Source organism: Macaca nemestrina, chromosome 5 (assembly GCF_043159975.1).
Source record: "Macaca nemestrina isolate mMacNem1 chromosome 5, mMacNem.hap1, whole genome shotgun sequence".
Lineage (NCBI taxonomy): Eukaryota > Metazoa > Chordata > Mammalia > Primates > Cercopithecidae > Macaca > Macaca nemestrina.
Window position 1 is genome coordinate 15,072,628 of NC_092129.1, and position 22,952 is coordinate 15,095,579.

Sequence of the window (22,952 nt, forward strand, 5' to 3'; positions counted from 1 at the left end):
TTTTTAAAAATGAGAATTTTCATCTTAGTTTTTATTTCTTTTATAACATATTTGCTTTAAAATTTTCTTACAAAATTTATTTAAAAGACATATAAACAACATATGGGAGATGAGAATAAGATTCCTCTAATACAAAGGCATTAGGGTAAATAATATTTCAGGTGCTAGACAGCACGCATGGCACATTTATTCACCCAAGACCAGAATCCCTGGGGGTAATCGCTGCTGTTTTTTCCAGCCCACTATTATTAGTTGTGGGAAGTAATTTGCTTGAATTGCTTTCATTCTCTGACTCCAGTTTTGCAGCCTCCTCCCAAGTAGTTGCCAGCTGTTTCCCAAGGGTTTCTGGAAGCTTTAGTGTTAACACTCCACTCAGGAAGGCCATAGTCCCAACAAACAACTAGAAGGAATTAAAAATAATGATAAGTGACACATCAAGAAAGGAACACACCCTTCGGAGAACAGAATTTCCTAACTGTTTTCAGAGGGTAATGCAATTGAATTTGACATAACAGTTGTCACTGTGATTACTCAGTGAGACCTTTGGTTACTTGTGCTGGACTTCGAGTTCTTTTCGTCACCAATGAGGCTTAATCTCATCACTCACTCATTCATTCATTCATGAGCCACCGTGGAGCGCCTACTCAATTGCCAGCTACTGTCTGCATTATTACTCCTGAAGGCGCTGTCCTAGGAGCTGTGGTCACAATGAAAAAAAGACCCTTGCTCCATCTTTCCAGACCCCAGAGTCTTGCGGAGGAGACAAGCAACTGAGCCCTGGGTTAGGACATGCCACGCGTGTCTTAGTCAACCCTGTCCCTGCCCCAATAATCAGTACACTATCAGAGTTCAGTAAATGATAGGGAATGAATGAATGAAAACAGGTTTCAATCAACCGGAATCTATGGAATTTGGGGGAAGCTAACCAGAGGCAGTGAAAACAAATTGCCACTTTATGGGGGAGGGATCCATATAATTTCCTATACAGTTCGGTATGATTTCTTTATTTTCCAGGTTTTGACACATAAAAGGCAGCCTTTTAGACTAGCGCCAAGGCATTTGCTTTTAAAAATGCAGGTCATATTAAAAATTAAAGTCTGCATATCTATTCTCTGTTTATCATCATGAAGATGCTGGGTGGTTTTTATTAACAGAGCTAAATCTCATGCAATCTGTAAAAACACAATCCATCCTTACTTAATTTAAACTCCTTTAGCAAAATATATTTGCTGGAAAGACCCTATAAAAATAAATTGAGGTATGGCTTTTCTCATAAATCTACACGCTTGGTATGTTTATAGCATCTGAGAATGAGAATCATAAAATACATAGAGCAAAAGTGAAGCGATGCCAGATCACATCCATAACAGATGAGACTTGGGAAGGCAGTCTTTTATTTTGTTTTGCAGAGCACTGATAACCTAATTCTTAGAAATATATGAGTAAGCTTAACCCAGAAGCAGTAGCGGAATTACAAGTGACATTCCAAAGGAATTTAAAAGACGTTTTCTGGTCTCTCAAGACATGGCAAGTATATCCAGTGATCTAGAAACCCCAGAAGAGCCCTAAGTCAGGGTCTGAAAAACACTGAGTAAGTCTAAAAGCAAAATAGAATCAAATGGAAGATCCAGAACAGAATGGAATTTTTCTTCTTAGCTTGGTAGTAAGACTAGTCAGGCAGTAAACAAATCATACCTCTCCACCTCCTCCTCACTCCTGCTCCCCTGACAGCTCCCCACAAGCCCACAAACCCCAAACCAAACATCGAAATAAGTCCCCCCTTTCCCACCCCTCCCTCCTCCGGCCAGGCAGATCCTTTCACGCTCTCCAGACCCTATCGCCTCTCACCTCCTCCTCAGAGATCTCCCTCCATCCATGGTCCAACCTCCTTCTCACAGATTTTTGATCTTTTCCTTTTTGCTGGCTATTTTCCCTCAACAAAAAGTTCTCAAAGGGCCAGGCATGGTGGCTCATGCCTATAATCCCAGCATTTCGGGAGGCTTGAGGTGGTGGATCACCTGAGGTCAAGAGTTTGAGACCAGCCTGGCCAACATGGTGAAACTCCGTCTCTACTAAAATTACAAAATTAGCTGAGTGAGGTGGCCCATGCCTGTAATCCCAGCTACTTGGGAGGCTGAGGCACAAGAATCGCTAGAACCCAGGAGGCAGAGGTTGCCATGAGCCAAGATCCCACCACTGCACTCCAGCCTGGGCGACAAGAGCGAAACTCCGTCTCAAAAAAAAAAAAAAAAAAACAGTTCTCAAAGGCTGGGTGCAGTGGTTTACACTTGTAATCCCAGCACTTTGGGAGGCTAAGTCTGGCGGATCTCTTGAAGTCAGGAGTTCGAGACCAACCTGGACAATATGGTGAAACTCTCTAAGAAAAATACAAAAATGAGCCAGGTGTGGTGGCACGTGCCTGTGGTCCTAGCTACTTGGGAGGCTGAGGTGGGAGAATCGCTTGAGCCCAGGAGGCAGAGGTTGCAGTGAGCTAAGATTGCACCACTGCACTGCAACCTCAGTGACAGAGACCTGGTCTCAAAAAAATAAAAATAAAAAAGTAAGGAAAAAGAAATGTTCTTGACCCATTTATAATCTCCATATGCATATTGCCTGGGTACTTGGCACCTGCTACCTGTATGGCCTTGGACAAGTTACTTAACCTCTCTGCTCCTCAGAGTCCTTTTCTGTAAAATGGATGAAAGGATAGTATCTGTCGCAAACGACTGTTGAGAGGATGAAATTAAATGTAAGCTCTCATTACTCTGTGTGTGTGTATATATATACGCAACATATATATATATGCGGTGTATATATATATGCAACATATATATGCAGTGTGTGTATATATATATACAGTGTGTATATATATATTCTTAGCGTGGTAGTAAGACTAATCAGGCAGTCAGGTTCAAGTGATTCTTCTGCCTCAGCCTCCCGAGTAGCTGGGACTACAGGCACATACCACCACACCTGGCTAATTGTTGTATTTTTAGTAGAGATGGGGGTGTCACCATATTGGCCAGGCTAGTCTCGAACTCCTGACCTTGTGATCTGCCTGCCTTGGCCTCCCAAAGTGCTGGGATTACAGGTGTGAGCCACCGCTCCTGCCTTACTGCTATGATATATTGAAAAACAAGATGTTTCTTAATGTTCCATGATTACCACTGTTGTATCTTTTAAATCACCAAACCTGGCATTTCCCCACTCCAGCCCTTCTCTTCGGGGCTGGTGATGATTTGCTCTCCTGCTCTTCCCACCAGACTGGACGTCCCTCAAGACAGGCTATTTCTTTCATCTGCTCCTTAGCACCTAGCAGGGTGGCTAGTTCAAAACCAACACTCAGTCAACATTTGCCAAATGAGTTAATGAACACACAAAAAGCTAATTAACGTGTCCACCTTTTTTAGATTACTAGAAAATAATGCTTGATAATAAAAGCATCAGAATGAGTGATTTTTCATGTGCCTCTTTTCAAAAGAGAAAATATAAACATCTTCCATGTTTATATGAAACACTGGATCCCCAGGCAGTTTGACATCCATAAACAAGTTTAATGGGAAATTTGATTTTTTTTTTGACTCATTACAAACAATAGGCAATACTCGTTAGATCCAAAGGAAGCACATTCACAGACTACTCCCACAAATATACACCACACCTGGCGGCCAGAGACTGTCTTAGAGAAGGAACGGGCTACTCAGGGCCAGGCTGGACAAGGAGCTGACTGCTCTGTGCTCGTTTTTGTATAGATTGTTTGTTGGACCTTGTGTAAAAGGCAAGGGAGCATGGTATTTGGGTTCAAATCCCAGCTCTGTCACCTTTAAGGTGTGTGACCCTGGGCTAATAATTACTTTCTGTCCATCAGTCTCCTCATCTGTAAAATGAAGAGAATAACAGCATCTGCATTACATGAAGACTAATTTTTGTAAAGCACTTTAAAAAAGAGCTTGTGTAGCCAGGGCATGGTGGTTTATGACTGTAATTCCAGCACTTTGGGAGGCCGAGATGGGCTGATCACCTGAGGTCAGGAGTTCGAGACCAGCTTGGCCAACATAGTGAAACCCCATCTCTACTAAAAAATATTTAAAAAATTAGCCAGCCTTGGTGGCACATGCCTGTAATCCCACCTTCTTGGGAGGCTGAGGCAGGAGAATCGCTTGACCCGGGAGGTAGAGGTTGCAGTGAGCCAAGATCAGACCACTGTACTCCTGCCTGGTCGACAGAGCAAGACTCTGTCTCAGAAAAATAATAAAAATAAAAGGAGCTTGTTTAAATATCTGTTAAATAAAATTAGAGATCCCTTCTAAGTCCGTAGTCCTTAATTGAGCCTTAAAGATATCCATTAAAAAATATTTATTTGGTTTTATTTTTGGTAATTAGCTTTTATAAATTTATCTATTTTATATTTGCATGTTTCAACTGATTATTTTAATAAACACTTTTCCATTTTATCTTTTTTTAAAAAAAATAAGGAAAACAAGTGCTAGCACAAAGGCGATTCTTCTAGAAAAGTTCATGACCTAAAAAGGGTGGTAGACTCTCCCAAAACACCTCCCACACAGCCCATATGGTTTCTTAACCTCAGAGTCAGCCTGAGAAAGAGGCTGGGCTCTAACACCCCAATGGCACATCCAAGCGCTTTACTGAGCGCCAGCTCCGGGGACGCGGGAGACACTCATGCCAAGTCAGTGATTCCGGAAGAGCAGTATGTGTACCTGCTGTGTGTACAAGGCAGCTCCGGGGGATGCCAAGCACTGTTTTATTACTTGTGAGATTATGTTGGTGTCTTTCAGAAAAACACATAATTAGTATAACACCCATGACCTCACTGATATTATTGTTTAGGACAAACCTAATTTCCAAAAGTCAATCTATTTGATCTAAAATAGTAGGTGAATAACAGCATGGGTGGCACACAAGCTGAGAGAAACACTCGGCTAGGGCCAGCTGTGGGGATGCAAAATGTCCTGCTCTGCAAAGCACAACAGCCTGACTGGGGTGATGAAGACACACGTGCAAATGATAAAGCCACACTGCGACAGCAACTGTGAAAGAGGCACCCACTGAATGCTATACGGACACACTTGAGAAAAGGAGAGGCGGGGTCACTAGATCTGGGTGGCCTCCTGGAAAGAGGATACCTGGAGGGCTACTTAACAGAAAACATGAGAGAGAAGTGCTCTTTTTGGAGGGGTCATTTGGGCAGTGGCATGGAAGGGGAGGAGGAGGGACAGAGAAGAGAGGGGAACTCTTGCAGTGGGGGTGAGTGTGGAGAGGAGGGGAAGCTGCCTGAGGAACAGAATAGGGGAGCTGGGCAAGGGGTCAATCAGGAAAGGACCTGGATAGCGCTTAGTTTGGACTTTTATTCTGACACTGACAGGGGCACTGGGTCATGGCCATGGTGCCTTGTATGCTACCCAGATGGGGTGGGGGATGAAGAGCAAGGAGAAGACTGGGAGGCACTGGAGCCAGGCATGCAGGGGTGGTTTTGAAGGAGAATGTGAGGATTTGGTGATGAAAGAACAGGATGAATAAGAAGCCGATGCCACAGTGTCATGCTTGAAGCCACTGACCTATCCTTAACCAAAAGAGGGAGACAGGTGTCACTGGCCAGTTCTGCTTGGGAGACACTGAGTTTGTGGTGAGACATCCAGGGAGAATGTCCATGAGGTTGGAGGAAACCCGTGCCTGGAGCCGGGAGGAGAGGGGGCAGGGAGGAGGCCGGGAGGAAATCCTGCAGACTGAGTCTATCTAAGGGGCAATCAGAAAAGAGACAGGAGGCACTGGAGGGGAGGGAGAGGGAGGGTCTGCGGGCTGGCAAGTCACACCTGCCCTCCACCCATCCCGCATCTTCTTCCTGAGCAAAAGAGTCCACCAGGTGCAGCAGTGCTCACGTGCCTTCCCGGCCTCTCAGCCCCTACCTGAGGATCTGCAAACTAAGTGTCCCTGCTCTTACTCTTTGAAGCCAGGCAAATGGCTCACACTGCTGGAGCCAGAAACGGAGCCCCTCAGGTTCGGGTCAACCGAGAACCATGGGTTCCTAACCCTCTCCATTAGACACCACAGAATCTTTTTGGAGCAGGCAGCCCCCAGAATTTGCCTTGCCCAGCAGGAACTCAGTGGAAACACAGAGGCAAGGCCAGGCCTGGGGGTGGGGACAGGCCTGGCTTCCAGGGAAGGGTGAAGACACGCCCTTTTGTGGCAGGCAGAGTTGTAATGAACAGCTCAGCGGTGGTGGAAGGCCACCAACAGCCAATCACAAAGCAGCCACCACCCTACTCACCGACTGGCGAGCTGTTGGTAAGGGGGTTGTTTCTACAAACCCCGTTAGGAAATGATGTACTGGCTTTTGATAAATAACGACAGAGAAGTCGCTAATAGGCAATTAGAAACTGCCTCGGTGTCGCCTCGGGAAGGGTCTGCAAACTGAAGCGCACCTGTGGTATGAAGATCCAAACGCTGCTGAGGTCCACGGAGAACGGCGCCAGGATGCTGGCCAGGCGACATACCATGCTGCCGCTTCCCACAGCCAGCGACCTGGAAACAGAGGAGAGAGGCCGAGAGGAGTAAGGCGCAAGTGACCCGGGATTGAGGGACCTGCTTTCTGCAGCTCCTTTCCCACCCTCCCCAACGAGGATAAGGGCGGTCAGGCACCGCATTACAACGTTTTGGTCAACCTCGGCGGCCCCATGAGATTATAATAGCACATTTTAACTCGAATTTTTCTCTCTTTCAATACGTTTAGATACACAAATACCACTGTGTTAGACTGCCTGCAGTATTCAGTGCAGTAACATGCTGTGGAGGGTCACAGCCGAGGAGGAATAAGCTGTGCCACACAGCCTGGGTGTGTAGCAGGCTGAGCCATCGAGGTTTGTGTAAGTTCACTCTATGATGTTCTGACAACCACGAAATCACCAAAGGATGCATTTCTCAGAACGTATGCCCATCATTAAGCAACATATGACCATAAAAAAATGTAAGCTTGAAAATAATTTTACTGAAATTTTTCAAAAATCACAATACCTACATTGTGTGAAACAGTGGTGTATACAAGCGTGCACATAATTCAAGACAATTCAAGACAAAAAAAGGTAGGAGTGCGGAGGTAAGCCATTCTTCATCTGCTGTGCAGGTGAGGCCCTTATGTGTATTGATCCAGCCTAACATTGAGAATAATAAGGTCTTCTACAGCAGGAATTTGTTTCAGGTAGGGAGTGGGAATTTGAGAGAACAAAGTGTCTGTATACCTGTGGACTATTCTATTTCAATTTTTTAGAGTCAAGGAATATCTTAATGTGCTTTTCTTTAAAGGTTACTTAAGGAAAATGTATAGAATGTTAGTAAGGAAAGACTGTCCTTTTATGTGAGTAAGTACCTCTACAAATTAATGGTGCCTCATCTTTTCTGGGTCACACACATTTATAAAGAACTGATCAAAAGTATGGCATTCTTCTGAGAAAGAAATCATACATAAGTAAAGTTTTGCATGCAGTGTTAGGGTGTTTAGGGAGCTCATAGAGTTGGTTAAAGATTTCCTGTATTAAATATTTACATATAGGATTTTTTTGAGGTCATGTACCTGAGGTTGTAAACCAACAACCAAGCCAACAAAAAAGATCTTAAAAAATACTACAACATTCATAATTGCAATGCACATTGACATTATTTGATTGGATTGTCACCGTTTTAGCATATAACATGCATTCACTCAGCACATGTGTGTCGAGAGTCTAATATGTGCCAGGCACTGCATGGATCTGGTCCAATCTGAATTTTGAACTGGGAAAATCTGCAGCTTTTCCTGGCTGAGCAGAAATCCACCTGAGAGGCCAGAAGGTCCCATAGGACATGCCAAAGATATTCTCCCTGATTTAGAGCGACTTCTTCCCTGGGTCAGGCACAAGGGAGCCAAAGCCACAACGTAAGTTTGCAATTATGCAACTTCACTCTCTATTGCATTCAACTAGTCTCCACCATTGTCAACCTGTAAGCGCTAGAATGTAATCTGTTATTCTGCCTGTCTGCTACTGTACATCTGCACAGGGCTGCCACTTTCACAATATGATCTGAGAAGAGTCCACGCAGCCCTTACCCCAAAATACCTTCTTCCCCTCTGCTACTAAAGCTCTACCGCTAGCAACTCATCCCTTGCTAATGTTAAGCACTGTCTCCCATAAAAATTCTCATGTATTTCACTGGATATCCAAAAGGGCCAAAAGATGTGGATCTGAGTTCTGATGGGTCACTGACTAGCCAGGTGCCTTTGACCATGACCCTAATCTTGTGTGCATCCCAGTTCCACAACCTGTAAAATGGACAGAAGATGTATTTATTATTAGACTGCTCTCCCAAGCACTCTGGGTGACCTAGAGGGGAAGTAGGAAGGAAGAAGAAAAACTCTACTCTCAGACAACTTGGCTAATAGACAATTACATAGGGAGTTATTCCTCTGCTATTCCATACCCCTGGTCACATATTAGTCTGATAAACTTTTTTCTTAGATATATCTGTGTACCTATCTATCTATCCATTCTTCCATCCATCCATCTGTCCATCCATCCATCCATCCATCCATCCATCCATCCATCTATCCATCCATCCATCCATCTAGATATCCATTAATCTATCTACAGCCAACACAAATGTACTTACCCATCCTGGTCCACAGGGCTGCCTGCCCTAGCATTTCAGCAGGCAGGTGTGTGGGCATGGAAAATTCCTAGGGAACGATTTATGCTATCTCTTGACTAATGGATTTTCCAGGTCCTACATCCCTCCTGCTTGTGGAGACAAGGAGGAGGCATCTCTGGGCTGGTGTTATATGGACTTATCTCTACAGAAAGTCACTTGCCTTTCACACTTGTAACACATGACAAATAATATACTCCTAAAAGGGATGAACCCACTAGCTGAGCAGTTAGATTTTTTTTAAAGTTTCCTGTGAAACACCTTAATATCTTGTTTGTTTATTTGTTGCCATTAAGATTGGGTCTTTAACAGGCTAAGAAATTATCAATGCTCACTAACAAATTTTTTCCCTTAGAAAATGAAAACTTCTATTGATAAAGCAGGTGTTAGGAAAATGCCACTTGGAGGATTTAAGGGAGGACTGCAGATAGGAAACTGTTATGGAATTTCACAGAGGGAGATCTGTGGGACAAACATCTCTTGGCAGCAGTGTGACCCTAATCACTATTTACACTTTAAAATACAGGATCATTTTGAAAAAAAGAGTCAAAAAGTCTGATGGGCCGGGCGCAGTGGCTCACACCTGTAATCCTAGCACTTTGGGAGGCCAAGGAGGGTGGATCACTTGAGGTCAGGAGTTCGAGACCAGCCTGGCCAACATGGTGAAACTGTCTCTACTGAAAATACAAAAATTAGCCGGGCATGGTGGTGTACACCTGCAATCCCAGCTACTCAGGAGGCTGAGGCAGGAGAATCGCTTGAACCTGGGAGGTAGACGTTGCAGTGAGCCAAGATCACACCATTGCACTCCAGCCTGGGCAACAGAGTGAGACTCTGTCTCAAAAAAAAAAAAAAAAATCCAATGGAGAATCAGAGAAAGGATCCTTTCCCTTTATAGCTGGGGTCCCAGCTGTGTGTCTTGCACCAGGTACTTGATCTCCCTGCTCTCAGCTGTCTTATCTAGACACAGGGCTGCAACAAGAACTGTGGTTTACAAAGGATGCACTGTTAAGGCCTGGAAGTTCTGCTGCAGCCCCCTGGAGCAAGAAGGCAGGAGCACTGGGGGGATTCCAGGTACCCAACAGAGCTTCCATAAAAGACCTCTGTCCTCTTCACCACATAAAGAGTTTCCAAGTAAAATGTGTTTGGAAAAGCTTTTTAAAAGCCTGAAAGTTCCTGAGGTTCCCAGATCAGTGGGAATCACATCAGACATCCCCAAAGAGGTGGGGTGGAAACTTGAAGTCACCTGCAGACTTGTTAAAAATCCTGAGTCTCGGCCAGGCACGGTGGCTCACGCCTGTAATCCCAACACTTTGGGAGGCCAAGGCTGGTGGATCACGAGGTCAGGAGTTCGAGACCAACCTGACCAACATGGTGAAACCCCATCCCTATTGAAAATACAAAAATTAGCAGGGTGTAGTGGTGTGCACCTGTAATCCCAGCTACTCTGGAGGCTGAGGCAAGAGAATTGCTTGAACCCGGAAGGCAGAGCTTGCAGTGAGCCGAGATCACACCACTGTACTCCAGCCTGGGCGACAGAAGGAGACTCCATCTCGAAAAAAGGAAAAAAAAAAAAAATCCCGAGTCTCATTCTTGGATTGATCCAGCAGGTCTGGTGTAAGGACCCAAGACTGGTATTTTTTATGAAATGCCTCAATGACTCTGATGAGCTGCCAGCTTTGAGAACCTCCAGATGAGGTAATCTCAGGGAGCCAATGATTACTGATGTTATGGGCTGAGTTGTGCCTCCCAAAGTTCAAGTGTTGAAGTCTCAACCCCTTGTACTTTATGATGTAACGGCATTTGTAGATAAGGTATTTAAAGAGGTGATTAAGTTAAAATGAGGCTGTTAGGGTGGGGCCCTAATCCAATATGACTGGTGTCTTACACGAAGAGGGAGGGACATCAGTGGTGCACACAGAGGTAAGACCCCTTGGGGACATAGCAAGAGGGTGCCACCTGAAGACCATGGAGAGAGGCCTCAGGAGTATCCAAACCTGCCGACACCTTGTTCTTGGACTTCCAGCCTCCAGCACTATAAGAAAATAAATTTCTATTGTTTAAGCCACCCAGCCTGTGGTATTTTGTTACAGCAGCCCACGCAGACTAACACAATTGGCATCAGAACATGGAGAGACACATCCTGAGAAATTAGTTTTGAGTCAATACAGAGATTCAGTGGAAGTCTATGGTACTTGAAACTTAAAATGTTTTTGGAATAATAGAGTGATATTTCAAAATAATTTGTTTAATATCCTCGCTAATATGGTACAAAGCCTCAGACTAAAAATTAGTATCAGCATGTCATTTTCCCATCTCAGAGATCCAGGTAACATCTATGAAAAAGAAGCATTTACATTTAAAGGCCAAATACAATGAAATGACACACAAGTGAAAGATAACAGGAAAACAACCAGAAAATAATTCATCCTTACCTTACAATGGTTGGATACAGCTCAGCTGTATAAAGATAAATGAGGCCAAACGCTGCCCCAATGGCAAATTTTCCAACCATAGCTGCCACCACACCCAAAATATAATGTTTCTGAAAAAATTTAGCAGAATAGATCATCACAAGTAATATTTTTAAAGGAAAATATAAAATCTTTAAAATCACTACTTAAAACATTCTAATTCCTTCAGTATTTTTTCAGAACAATGAAGAGCCTTATTTTTCTGTTTGAATATATTAAACTCTACACACAGTCTGAGAAAGCTTTTCATCTTTATGAAACGTAGAGGAAAGTTTTAGTGTCTCTCCTCCCCATCCACTTTGGAGGGTTTGAACTGTGATAAAAGCCAGTTGGGAAGACTGTTTTGGAAGGAGACACACCCAGATAGTGCTGGTGGCACCAAGAATTTCCCCACTCCTTCTGGAACTGATCCAGCAGAATGAATCAAGGAGCCATACAAACAAATTGTGGGCCGGGCCCAGTGGCTCACACCTGTAAACCCACCACTAGGAGGCTAAGGCAGGAGAATCACTTGAGGCCAAGAGTTTTAGGCCAGCCAGGGCAACATAGCAAGACCCCATTTCTACAGAAAAACAAAAAAATTAGCTGTGTGTGATGGTACATGCCTATGGTCCCAGCTACTGGAGAAGCTGAGGCAGGAGGATCATTTGAGCCCAGGAGTTCGAGATTACGGAGAGCTATAATCACAACACTGCCCTTCAGCTTGGGTAACAGAGTGACATCTTGTACCTATTTAATCTATTTACTTTAGAAAAAAACAAACAAACAAATTGTGTCCTTTGTGGCAGTAATCCCTGGCTTATAAATTATCTTCAGAAAATAATTTGAAAGTGGTAACTGAACTAGTAGTACAGACTTTTTGTTCATTTGTTTCTTTGTGGCTGATACATTCCTCAACAGCAAAACCTTTATCTCCACCTGGGTTTTTATTCTCCCTAACATGTTCCACTTCCAAAGGTAACTAACAAATACACCCTGTATTCTGAAATCTCCCTCCTCCCCCATCTGCCAGCTGGACGCTGAGACCCAGGGTGGCCTTGGGGCTGATGTGTTAAGGACGGCAGTGCCTCTGTCAGTCTGCATCCCTGAATGACTCCATGGACCCAAACACCCACTCACCACTCCCGCTTTGGCCAACTAGGTACAAATACATGGAACTTTCTATGAGCAGGTAACAAACATCCTTTATGTTAAGTCACTGAGATGCTGGGATGCCTCTATTAAAGAGCTAATGTCACCTTAATTACAATTGTAAATTAAATTAACAATTATTAATTAAATTAATATTTGTATTGTGTTGACCTTATCATTTGGGGAAAAATTTATTGGAAGGGAGATATTTGTGGTTGTGGGTTAATGCTCTATTTCTAGAAATCTCTTTTTCATCTTCCCTTTTACTGTAGATCTCAAAGGTTCTGGTGTTCCCCAACTCTTCACCAACTTAAAGGCAGCTGTCATCTACTCAACTACTATTAACTGCAAACTACTTTTTTAAAGGTGTGGATGACGTTCCCTCGAATTAGCAGAGACCTCCTTGTCCTGAGTAGTTTTATTGCATTCAGTTAGTTGGTATCAATCGCCCGGAAATTTCGTTACATAAAATATTTGGCTCACCGATCCTAATCATTAAGTAAAGTGCTACTATAAAAGGAAGTCACTCGTTAGCTTAAATGAAATTTCAAACGATATGCAAAACTTAAAATGCTTTGCTCTAAATGTTGATATACTATTGCTTAATGATTATATAATCACAGGAGAACATTAAATAAAATATTTTAAGTACTGTTATAGTGACACTTTCCAAATCAAGAATTAAAATACAGGTCTGAAAACATCTTTTCTCAGAAGAGGGGAAGCACTTCTGGATGCAAGAGGTATTTTGCGGGGATGCAGTTTGCCAAAATATAGGAGTGTGGAAGTCATTTCAGGAATTTCTTGGTAGTGTTTCTCACTAAGAAACTGTTTTTCAAAACAAGCTCCTTGGGGTGTGTATGCATACCAGACACTGGAAACTACTAATCTCCTGCAATGAAAAACAGTGTATTGAAACTCTAACAGTCATGAATATCTGACTCATATCCTTCAGATGTCTCCATGGCTGCCTCCCTCATTGAGGGTTCTGATCACATGTCACCTCCTCTGAGAGGCACACCATCCTCGACCACCCTAGACAAAAGAGTACACACGGGTCCCATATGCCCTCCTGTTACACTGATGGAAACTGGCTGCGCTGTGTGTTCCCAGCACCCGGCACATAAAAGATGGTGGATAAATGTTTGTTGAATGAATAAATGAGTGAATGTTCAGTATGATGATGCTGGAAAGTGTGATCGACTTTCCTCACACACGATTATTTCATTTACAAAATACAACACTGGTCATCTCTGGGAATTGGGATTATGAACTTTATATTTTTTATTTTTTGAGATGAGGTCTCACTCTGTCATCCAGGCTGGAGTACAGTGGTGTGATCAGAGCTCACTGTAGCCTTGAATTCCTGAACTCAAGCCATCCTCCTACCCTCAACCTCTTGAGTTGTTGGGATTATAAGTGTGAGTAATTGCACCCAGGTTAGGTTTTTTTTTGTTTTTTTTTTTTTACGTGTTTCTCCTTAAATTTTCTAAAATGAACATATATTACTTATATAACAGAAACAGAATGTTTTAAAGAAAACATATTTTAAATATTATATACTCTGTCGAAATCATACTCTGAATTGACCTTCATACTTAACTGTAATAAGCTAAATTCTTCCCATCAAACAGTCACAGTATAACTAACAATTCCCTAAATAAAACATAAGATAACTCACGTGGGGGATCACCATAACGACACCACAGGTCAGTGCGCTGCAGAAAAGAGAGTAGGCCAGGACTGTTCTCCTCCCGACCTTGTCCATGGCGATGCACACGAAGGTGTAGGCGGGAATTTCCACTACACCTGTCATTGAGCAAGCAGCCCTCTATAAGGTTAGGCACCCGACAGCATAAGGGGACCCCACCTTCTAACCCACTACCCAAAAGGCATGAGCAGCCCTCTCCTCACTTCCAGGGCCTTTAGAAACTCTCTAAGGATCCCTGCGAGGCAGCCAGCCCTGCCACTTTTAAACTCACTGCAGTGGAGATGAGCGTTTCCTGTGAAATGCTCTAATGCTCATAATCCTCCTCGCACCTGCAAATGGCACAAAACCAGAGCCCAAATTCCCACCAGGCCCAAACCATCTCAGGAGATAAAAACTTGTTCAAAAATTTCACAGCAGAGAACTATTGAGCAGAAGCACCCATCTGCAACAATACTAGTGGGAAGGGTACTGACGTGAAAAATCCAAAATGGTAGATAATATAAAACCATGTGTGTTTGTCTTTGGGAACATTTTTGTATTTATGAGATTGCCCAGTTTTTTTGAGAATTTATGTCTTTGGCAAAAGTAAAAAACTATGTCACGAAGATCTCAACTTCTAGCCTTCCTAAGCTTCCGCAGCCACACTCCACACACCTACTATTGGCCACTCTGTTCTAGAGATACTGCACCATCTCAAATTGTCATAGAGCATGAGTTTGAAGTTAAGACAAGCTCTTTCTATAAACTTGTTAGTTGGCTTCAAAAAAAAAAAAGAGTAAATCTTTTTTTCTTAAAACGACTTCTCTCATAATTCCTGCTGAGCTATAATAAACAAAAGCAGATGTGTCTGCTGAGGAAATCAGGAAAAAAAAAAAAAAACTAGATGTGTCATCAGAGCACCTTAATGAGATGGCACGATGTCTATGTATAAAAATTTAGAAGCAAGATGTTTTGAGGATCATATAAAATACAGGCAGCCTACATAGAAATAACCAGGAGTTAAGACTAGATGGATAAAAAGAGGTTTCTAATATTTCTCTCACATTTTAGTTCAAATTTGGTTTATGCTAGGAGTCACATCTCAAGCTATCTAAAGTGATTTAACCTGCCATTAAAATGAAACAGGTATGACAACAAAAATTATAGTTGCATGTATTTAAAAGTTATTTTACCAACTAAAATTTATAAATTAAGGACACCTGAAGGTTGAGAGATGCCAGATAGCCCAGGCATATTAAATTTTAAAAGGGAAGCAACTTACAAAGAACAATATATAGTGAGTGATCTCATTTATGTTAAAATATAAAACATTTATATGCACAAATATATGGAAATGCATAGAAACAGATCTGATCAGCACAGGACTTTTGATCTGGTCCATTTTCGACCTGGGCCAGTTCACCCCTCCTTAGGCAACCTGGTGATTCCCTGCTCCCAGGAGGTCACCATACTGATGCTGAACTTAGTGTGGACACCTGATTAGCATAGTGTATTGCAGCCCAGAACTCCTGGGCTCAAGCAATCCTCCCACCTCAGCCTCCCAAGTAGCTGGAACCACAGGCACATGCCACCATGCCCGGCACAAATGCACAGAAATAGATCTGAAAGGGTGCAACCCAAACATTATAGAAGTTACCCCTGGGAAGAGCTCTGGGTTAAGGACTGGTGTGAAAAAGGTAGCAAGGAGAGAAGGCAGAAAGGGAGGAACTAAATTCTTCTGATGCATTTTTTTCAAATGGAAAATACAAGGAGTTTTCAAAAAGGTAGGATGGCAGGGTACTGTGGCTCATGCCTGTAATCCCAGCACTTTGGGAGGCCAAGGTGGGCGGATCACCTGAGGTCAGGAGTTCGAGATCAGCCTGGTCAACATGGTGAAACCCCGTCTCTACTAAAATACAAAAGTTAGCTGGGCATGGTGGCATGTGCCTATAATCCCAGCTATTCAGGAGGCTGAAACAGGAGAATCGCTTGAACCCAGGAGGCGGATATTGCAGTGAGCTGAGATCACATCACTGCACTCCAGCCTGGGCGACAGCGCAAGACTCCGTTTCAAAAAAAAAAAAAAAAAAAAAAAGTTAATGGAAAGTGCATATTATGAAAAAACTATGCATGTGTCTTCAGATTTTTTTCTGCACTAAAAGAAATTTGTACTAACTTCTTAGAACATATCTGAAGAGGAGCTAGTTTGAGGCACTCAGAAGAATAAGATATCAGTTTGAAAAGAGGTCCCACTAGAGCAACATGAATTCTGCTAAAATTGAAGCAAGAACAAACATTAAATTTATGGTGAAGCTTGGGTGGAAGAATGGTGAAATCACTGATGCCTTATGAAAAGGACAAGACAATATTGAAGATGAAGACCACAGGGCCAGAGCATCCACACTGAGGAAAAAAATACATCTTGTTTAAGCCCTAATTGACAAGGACTAAGATTAACAGCAGAAGCAATGGCCAATACCATAGATATCTCAATTAGTCTGGCTTACAGAATTCTGACTGAAAAATTAAAGTTGAGCAAACTTTCCACTCAATGGGTGCCAAAACAGTTGTTCCCAGATCAGTTGCAGAGAAGGGTAGAACTGCCCATGGAAATTTTAAACTGCCCGTGGGATCAATATCCTGAAGGATTTCTTTGGAGAATTTTAACACGAGATGAAACACGATTTTACCACTGTGATCCTGAAGACAAAGCCCAACCAAAGCAATGGCTACCAAGAAGGGCTGTGGTCCAGTCAGAGCAAAAGTGGACCAGTTGAGAGCAAAGGTCATGGCAACGTTTGTTGGGGATGCTCAAGGCATTTTGCTTGTTAACTTTCTAGAGGGCCAAAGAATGAAAATATCTGCTTATGATGAGACTGTTTTGAGAGAATTAGCCACAGCTTTTGTAGAAAAATGCCTGGGAAACATCACCAGAGATTCCTTCTCCTCCATGACAACGTGCCCGCTCATTCCTCTCATCAAACAAGGGCAATTTTGCAAGAATTTTGATGAGAAATCACTAGGCAGCCACCTTACGGTTCTCATGGTGGCTCCTTCTGACTTCTTTCTGTTTCCTAATCTTAAAAAATCTGTACGCGGCACCCATTTTTCTTCAGTTAATAGTGTAAATAAGATCGCACTGACATGGGTACATTCTCAGGACCCTCAGTTCTTCAGGGATGGACTAAATGGCTGATGTCTTACAAAAATGTCTTGACCTTGACGGCAATCATGTGAGAAAGTTTATGTTTTAGATTTTTATCTTTTAATTCCATTTTTCCATGAACTGGTTGAAGTCCCCTCATATGTACATGTGTTACAACATAATGCTAAGAGATATCATAATAATATGGTTGGCAGTATTGTTCTTGGTTTTAAAAGGCCCATTAAAAACACACTCTTTTTCTCAAATTCACACAGAAACACACATACACACACACACACACAAATGGTAGAAATCTCACTTCACTGTCAAATTTAAATATACTTTAACTACTTACCCAGGAGGAAGAGGTTTAAGTATTCATTGCCTCCTAAATTAACAGAATTCAAGGAAAAGGAGTAGAATCCCAAACTTCCCGTGAACCAAATTAGCCAAACGGTAAGCGTCCTTGTCGCAATGTTCCAGTTATAAAACAGATGTGATAGGCTGTGCTTCTGAACTTCAGTGGGGCTATTACCAACAGGACCTTGTAGGTCCAGTGATAAAAATTCCGACAGTTTACAGGAGCTTGTCCTGTTCCACTTGGCCATGATGTCAACTATTTTTTGTGCTTCTTCATATCGTCCCTCTGAGAGAAGCCAAAAAGGTGTCTCTGGGAGCACCCAACAGCACAAAACAAAGGGGACAGTCACTGTGGAGAGGACCATCTGGTAAAGCCACCAGGTCCTGACCAAGTATCCTGTCAAAGCCACCAGGAGAGTTCCAACTGCAAAAAAAGAATGCAAATGGACAGACGCCCATGTCCGAGACTTCATGCCAATGAATTCCATCACATAGACAAACCCCACCACGAGATAGCCACTTGCAACCTGAAAAACAAATAATAGGGATCTATATTCAAGATCACATTTATAACTATTGAGGAGTCTGACCCCATTGCAAATCATATATAGGCAAAAAGGAAAATGACAAAGACTTGCTTTCTGAAACCCCTATCAGATGTATAAAATGACATTCAATCCTATCTATCTTTTTTTTTTCTTATAGGTCCTTTCATCTTCCCTCATCATACCCGCCCAAAATGGCAAAACTTTAGAGATTATTTATGATATAAATGTTAGACATTGCCTTTTGTTTCATCGAAATATTCCATTATAATGTGGATGTATTTCTCAGTCCCTTGTAAATGCACACATCAAGTTATCTGTATCCAGGAGGTCCTTATTGTTAAATCCTAATTGCTAAATGGAGACAAAAACTTTACGCTAACTAGTGGTAAGAAAAACAGATTTAATCAAAATTTTATTTTGACAGACAAAGAAAAGTAGACAAATTAGACTTCATGAAAATTAAAACTGTGCATCAAAGAACACTATCAATAGAGTGAAAAGGCAACCTACAGGACTGAATAAAATACTTGCAAATCAAATATCTGATAAGGGATTTTATGGAGAACTCCTAAAACCCAACAACAACAACAAAAACACAAACAATGCAATTCAAAAATGGGCAAAGGCTTTGAATAGACATTTCAAATAGAAGAAATACAAATGTTTACCAATCATTGAGAAACACAAATCAAAGCTACAAAGAGATACCCCCTCATACCCCTTAGGGTGGCTAATTAAAAAAAACAACAACAACCAAAATAACACGTTTTAGCGGGAATGCAGAGAAACTGGAACACATGTGTAATGTGTGATAGAAATGTATAATGGTACAGCCTCTAGGAAAAACAATATGACGATTGCTTAAAAAACAATTACAGCATGATCCAGCAATTCCACCTTTGAGTATATATCCAAAGGAGTTGAAAGTGGGGTCTGGAAGAGATATTTGTACACACCTGCTCATAGCATTATTCACAACAGCTAAAGCGTGGAAGTAATGCCCCAAGTGTCTGTCCATAGATGAATATATAAGAAAAATGTAGTCTATGCATACAATGAATATTACGCTGAGTGAAATAAGCCAGTCACAAAAAGACAAACATCGTATGAGTCCACTTTCATGAGGTACCAGAGTGGCCAAACTCATAGAGAAAGAATGTAGAATGGTGGTTGTCAGGGACTAGGGAGACAGGGAACAGAGAGTTATTATTTAATGGACAGAGTTTCAGTTTTGCAAGACGAAAAGAGTTCTGAAGATGCACGGTGGTGATAATTGCACAACAGAATGAATGCACTTAATATCACTGAACTGTACACTTAAAAATGGTTACGATGGTAAATTTTGTGTTATGTGTACTTTACCACAAGAAGGAAAACTGGGGAAAAACTTTATTTTGAAAATATGCCTATCTTTAATAAAAATTAGATTACAATATGTGATTAGAATATAATATGTGACCATTCTTGGAATAAACAAAGAATGAGTCCAATGATGGTTTTTTGGGAGGAAGGGGCTAAGAATTTATTTTTTCTACAAAATTATTTCATATTTGACTTCTACAGCACAAATCATAAAGTTAATTTTTGTAAAATTATTCGAGAGCACCACTGATTTCCCCAAAGGCCTCTCTTAATCATTAGATATTTGAATCATACTCTTTCAAAGGCTCACTATGTGATTATCCTTGCAGATGTTAATTTCTTCAAAAGTTAACAGGTCTCTCTCTGCCAAATCCCAACTGGCCAAATCTTGTGGGCAAGATTCAGACAGTGTTCCCATGTTCCCTCATTGCTTTTAAAGACTTTTTGTAAACACGTGTCCCTTGTAATAACTGCAATTTCGCCTTGCATCAGACAGTCACAAAGAAGTGGCCTACAAGAATATTCCTACTGTCAGAAAGGGTTGACACTAGCAGGAGGCAGGGAGGTACTCGATGAGTACTAATGTATTCATAATCAGTTTAACATTTTTGTGACAACAGCTTTTATTTCTCTGTGCAACTTTGTAATGGCAAGACTCAGATCATCGGGACCCTATATCCAAGAATCCAGAAGTCGCTTTTGGTAAGTGATGCTGTTACACTAAACAAAGATTGTGATAACTTTCAAATACTATAAATTTCCCAGTTAAATTAAGCTGTAATATTTGTCCCTGTCAGGTTTTTCAATGCTAATTATTTCTCATGAGGCAGCTACAACTTCTTCTGTCATTGGATTCAGAAAATCCATATACAACTAACTCCAAAACACTGTGAATCCACTCACACCCATCCCTTCCACCGATAATACTCTACTCCTCACATCTTCTCGGATTCCACCCCATCATAGCAGCCAGAATTCCCAGAATTCCCTTTGTGCATTGCCATTGCCTTTAGGAGACAGAGCAAAATCCTGACAATCCTACAAAGCCCCACCTAACTGCCTTGACCCCTTCAGCCTTATCTATGCGTCTCTCCTCCTCTCTATTCTCCAGACATTCGGCTTTTCTTTCTAATCTCAGGGCCCTTTCATCTGCTTCTATCTTTGCTGGAATGTTCTTCTCTCACCCATCTCTCAAAACAAGGAAGCCCTTGACCCTCCAGACCCTGGTGAACCCTCCAGACCCACTGCTGTTATGCCCTCACTGTCAACATTTTATTTATTTTTGAAGATGGCTGATCAATGTCTTGCCTTTCCTACTAGACTTACTGAGACAGCTGAGTCTGGTTTACTTAGCATTACACTCTGTGGGCAGATCAGTAAATGCGTTAAGTAATTGAATCTGCCTGCATCTCCCATCCTCAGAATTCTACCACAAATCCACTTCCCATGAACATCAAAGGAAATAGTCACAGAAAATTAAGGCCACATTTCACAGATGTATTCTGTGGGTGTGGCCTTGTTTCCTTGGGTCTGGAAACCAACACATGGTATTTTGCAAGACTGAAACAGATATTTTCAGAAATATCCTCTTAAGTCTTCCAAAAGATGACCTTTATACTTTCTCAGTACCTGTGCCTTTGTGGAACCTTCAGTCCCACCAGAAGGTTTCTCTCATGAAATCTCACTGTACAGTCACAGAGTTATGTCCTCTGTGGAAACAGAACTACTGGTTGCTATCTTGTATTTAAAATTCTTTACATTCCTAAATATATGTATTTATTTTTTGATGAGGTACAACATCTTCTAGTCTCCTAGATTTATCTTTATGCATTTCCCTTATCCTTGGCCATCTGTACGGTTTGCTAGAAACCCTTTCTATCCATCAAAAAAGACTCCAAAACTGACACCCCATCTTGTTCTCTGAGGGGGTGCAGAGAGATTGAAGCCCTTTGCTTCTCTCTGGACCCTCAGACCATCCAACCTGCTGCTCTGCGTTTAGGAAGATCACAAGCTCCTCCTCCAGATGGAAACTTCCCTCTATTATCCTAGATCAGTGATTTCCAACCGAAAATCACCGCTGCTGTTGTTTGATAGTTAGAAATCTATCTGGAAGCCTCATTGAGCATGGAAACAGCTTCCTTGCTGGCCAGTCCATTTCTAGTAACAGTTACCATTGTAACCAGGTGCTGTACTGTGGTTGTTTATAATTAATCTCCCTGAATCCTAAGAATAATAATAATAACATGGACAGTTTACAGACTACAACCTAAGGTTCAAAGAGGATAATGAGTGTGCTCAAAGTCATACAATTAACAAGCCAATATATGACAAAGCTGGTATTCAAGCTCATGCCCTTTCCACTAAACTCCTGTTTTTGGTAACATAAGGACCTAATGCCTTCCTGTTTTCATTCTTCTTGTACATTATACAAGTGACTTTAACCACACACCTTAAGTGTCTGTTTGTTCAAGTGAACAGGCCCTAACTAGACCAATATAATTACTCAGAAATAAAATAATGCCTCAGTAATTGTGAGATGTGGACCACATGCCCGACACAGAGGTAAACACACTTCTGCCTAGCCAGCAACAATTTTTCACTTTAATGAGTTCCATTCTAAACATAAGGCATTGGTATACTGTAGACAGATTTCTGCAGTGGAGTGGACAAAGATTAGTCCTTGATCTCGCTCACTAGATCTTAAATGAGCAAAATGAAGAGAGTTAAGATTTCCTATGAAAATACTGCAGCGGAATTAAAGAGGTAAAAAACACAACTCACCATGGCAAGAAAAAAGCGTGCAGCCATGAAGGTGTAATAATCAACTGCAAACGCCGCTGCTATTCCAAACAAAAACATGCCACTGCTTGTGGCCCATAAGACCACCCGGCGTCCTAGCCTGAAAAATAAGAGTCACATAGTGGAAGGTAGAGTTGTAACAGTTTAAACATCCACTCCAATTCATAAAAGATAGGCTTACCCATATACCTTGAATAGCTTATGTATTGATTGTTTTTCTTTTATTTATTTTGAGCAAAACATAAGATCCATGGCTTCTTTAAAAAACCAGCTGTTCAGTGGAGAGACCTCTACCTGAGTTGCTAATATACATACCTGATCACTCTGAGTCATCCCCGCAGGACCCCTTAACCTGGGATTGGGTGAAGAGAGAGGAGAATTTGTCCTCTCCCTTCCAGGACTTTGGCTGCCTGTGGGATCATCTTCCCTGCCAGGCTGGTTCTGTCCACCAAGGCTATGACAGCTCTTGCCAAGCCCCTCTAAAAACAGAGGCCTTCCTACCTTCTACTTCTAGAATAATGTGCTTACTTGCCCTATCTTTTCATAATTGATAGAGGCATCTCTTTGTTTAAAAAACAAATACTATTTCTGACAGATTTTTAAATTGTGATATAATTCAAATGCCATAAAATTCAACCTTTTAAAGTAGACAACTTGGTGGTTTTTAGTATATTTGCAAGGTTGTGCAACCATCATCACTCTTTAATTCCAGAATACATTCATCCCTCCCAAAAGAAACTCTGTGCCCG

General features: G+C 41.8%; 1 protein-coding gene across 7 annotated transcripts in view; it reads right to left on the reverse strand.

Annotated features, from left to right (window-relative positions):
• LOC105492069 (solute carrier family 22 member 16) overlaps positions 1–22,952 on the reverse strand; it is a 52,490-nt gene continuing 29,538 nt past the window's right edge. For 6 of the 7 annotated variants that reach the window (XM_011758939.2, XM_011758943.3, XM_011758937.3 and 3 more), the window contains 6 exons: positions 22,186–22,303; positions 17,490–18,021; positions 13,981–14,108; positions 11,130–11,239; positions 6,441–6,540; positions 7–400 (listed from right to left, as the gene is read on the reverse strand). In XM_011758939.2, coding sequence (XP_011757241.1) covers positions 191–400; positions 6,441–6,540; positions 11,130–11,239; positions 13,981–14,108; positions 17,490–18,021; positions 22,186–22,303 — 1,198 coding nt within the window. In that variant the 3' untranslated portion in view covers positions 7–190. Of the gene's footprint in view, positions 401–6,440; positions 6,541–11,129; positions 11,240–13,980; positions 14,109–17,489; positions 18,022–22,185; positions 22,304–22,952 lie in introns of all 7 variants that reach the window. The other variant, XM_011758938.2, reaches the window with a different exon arrangement.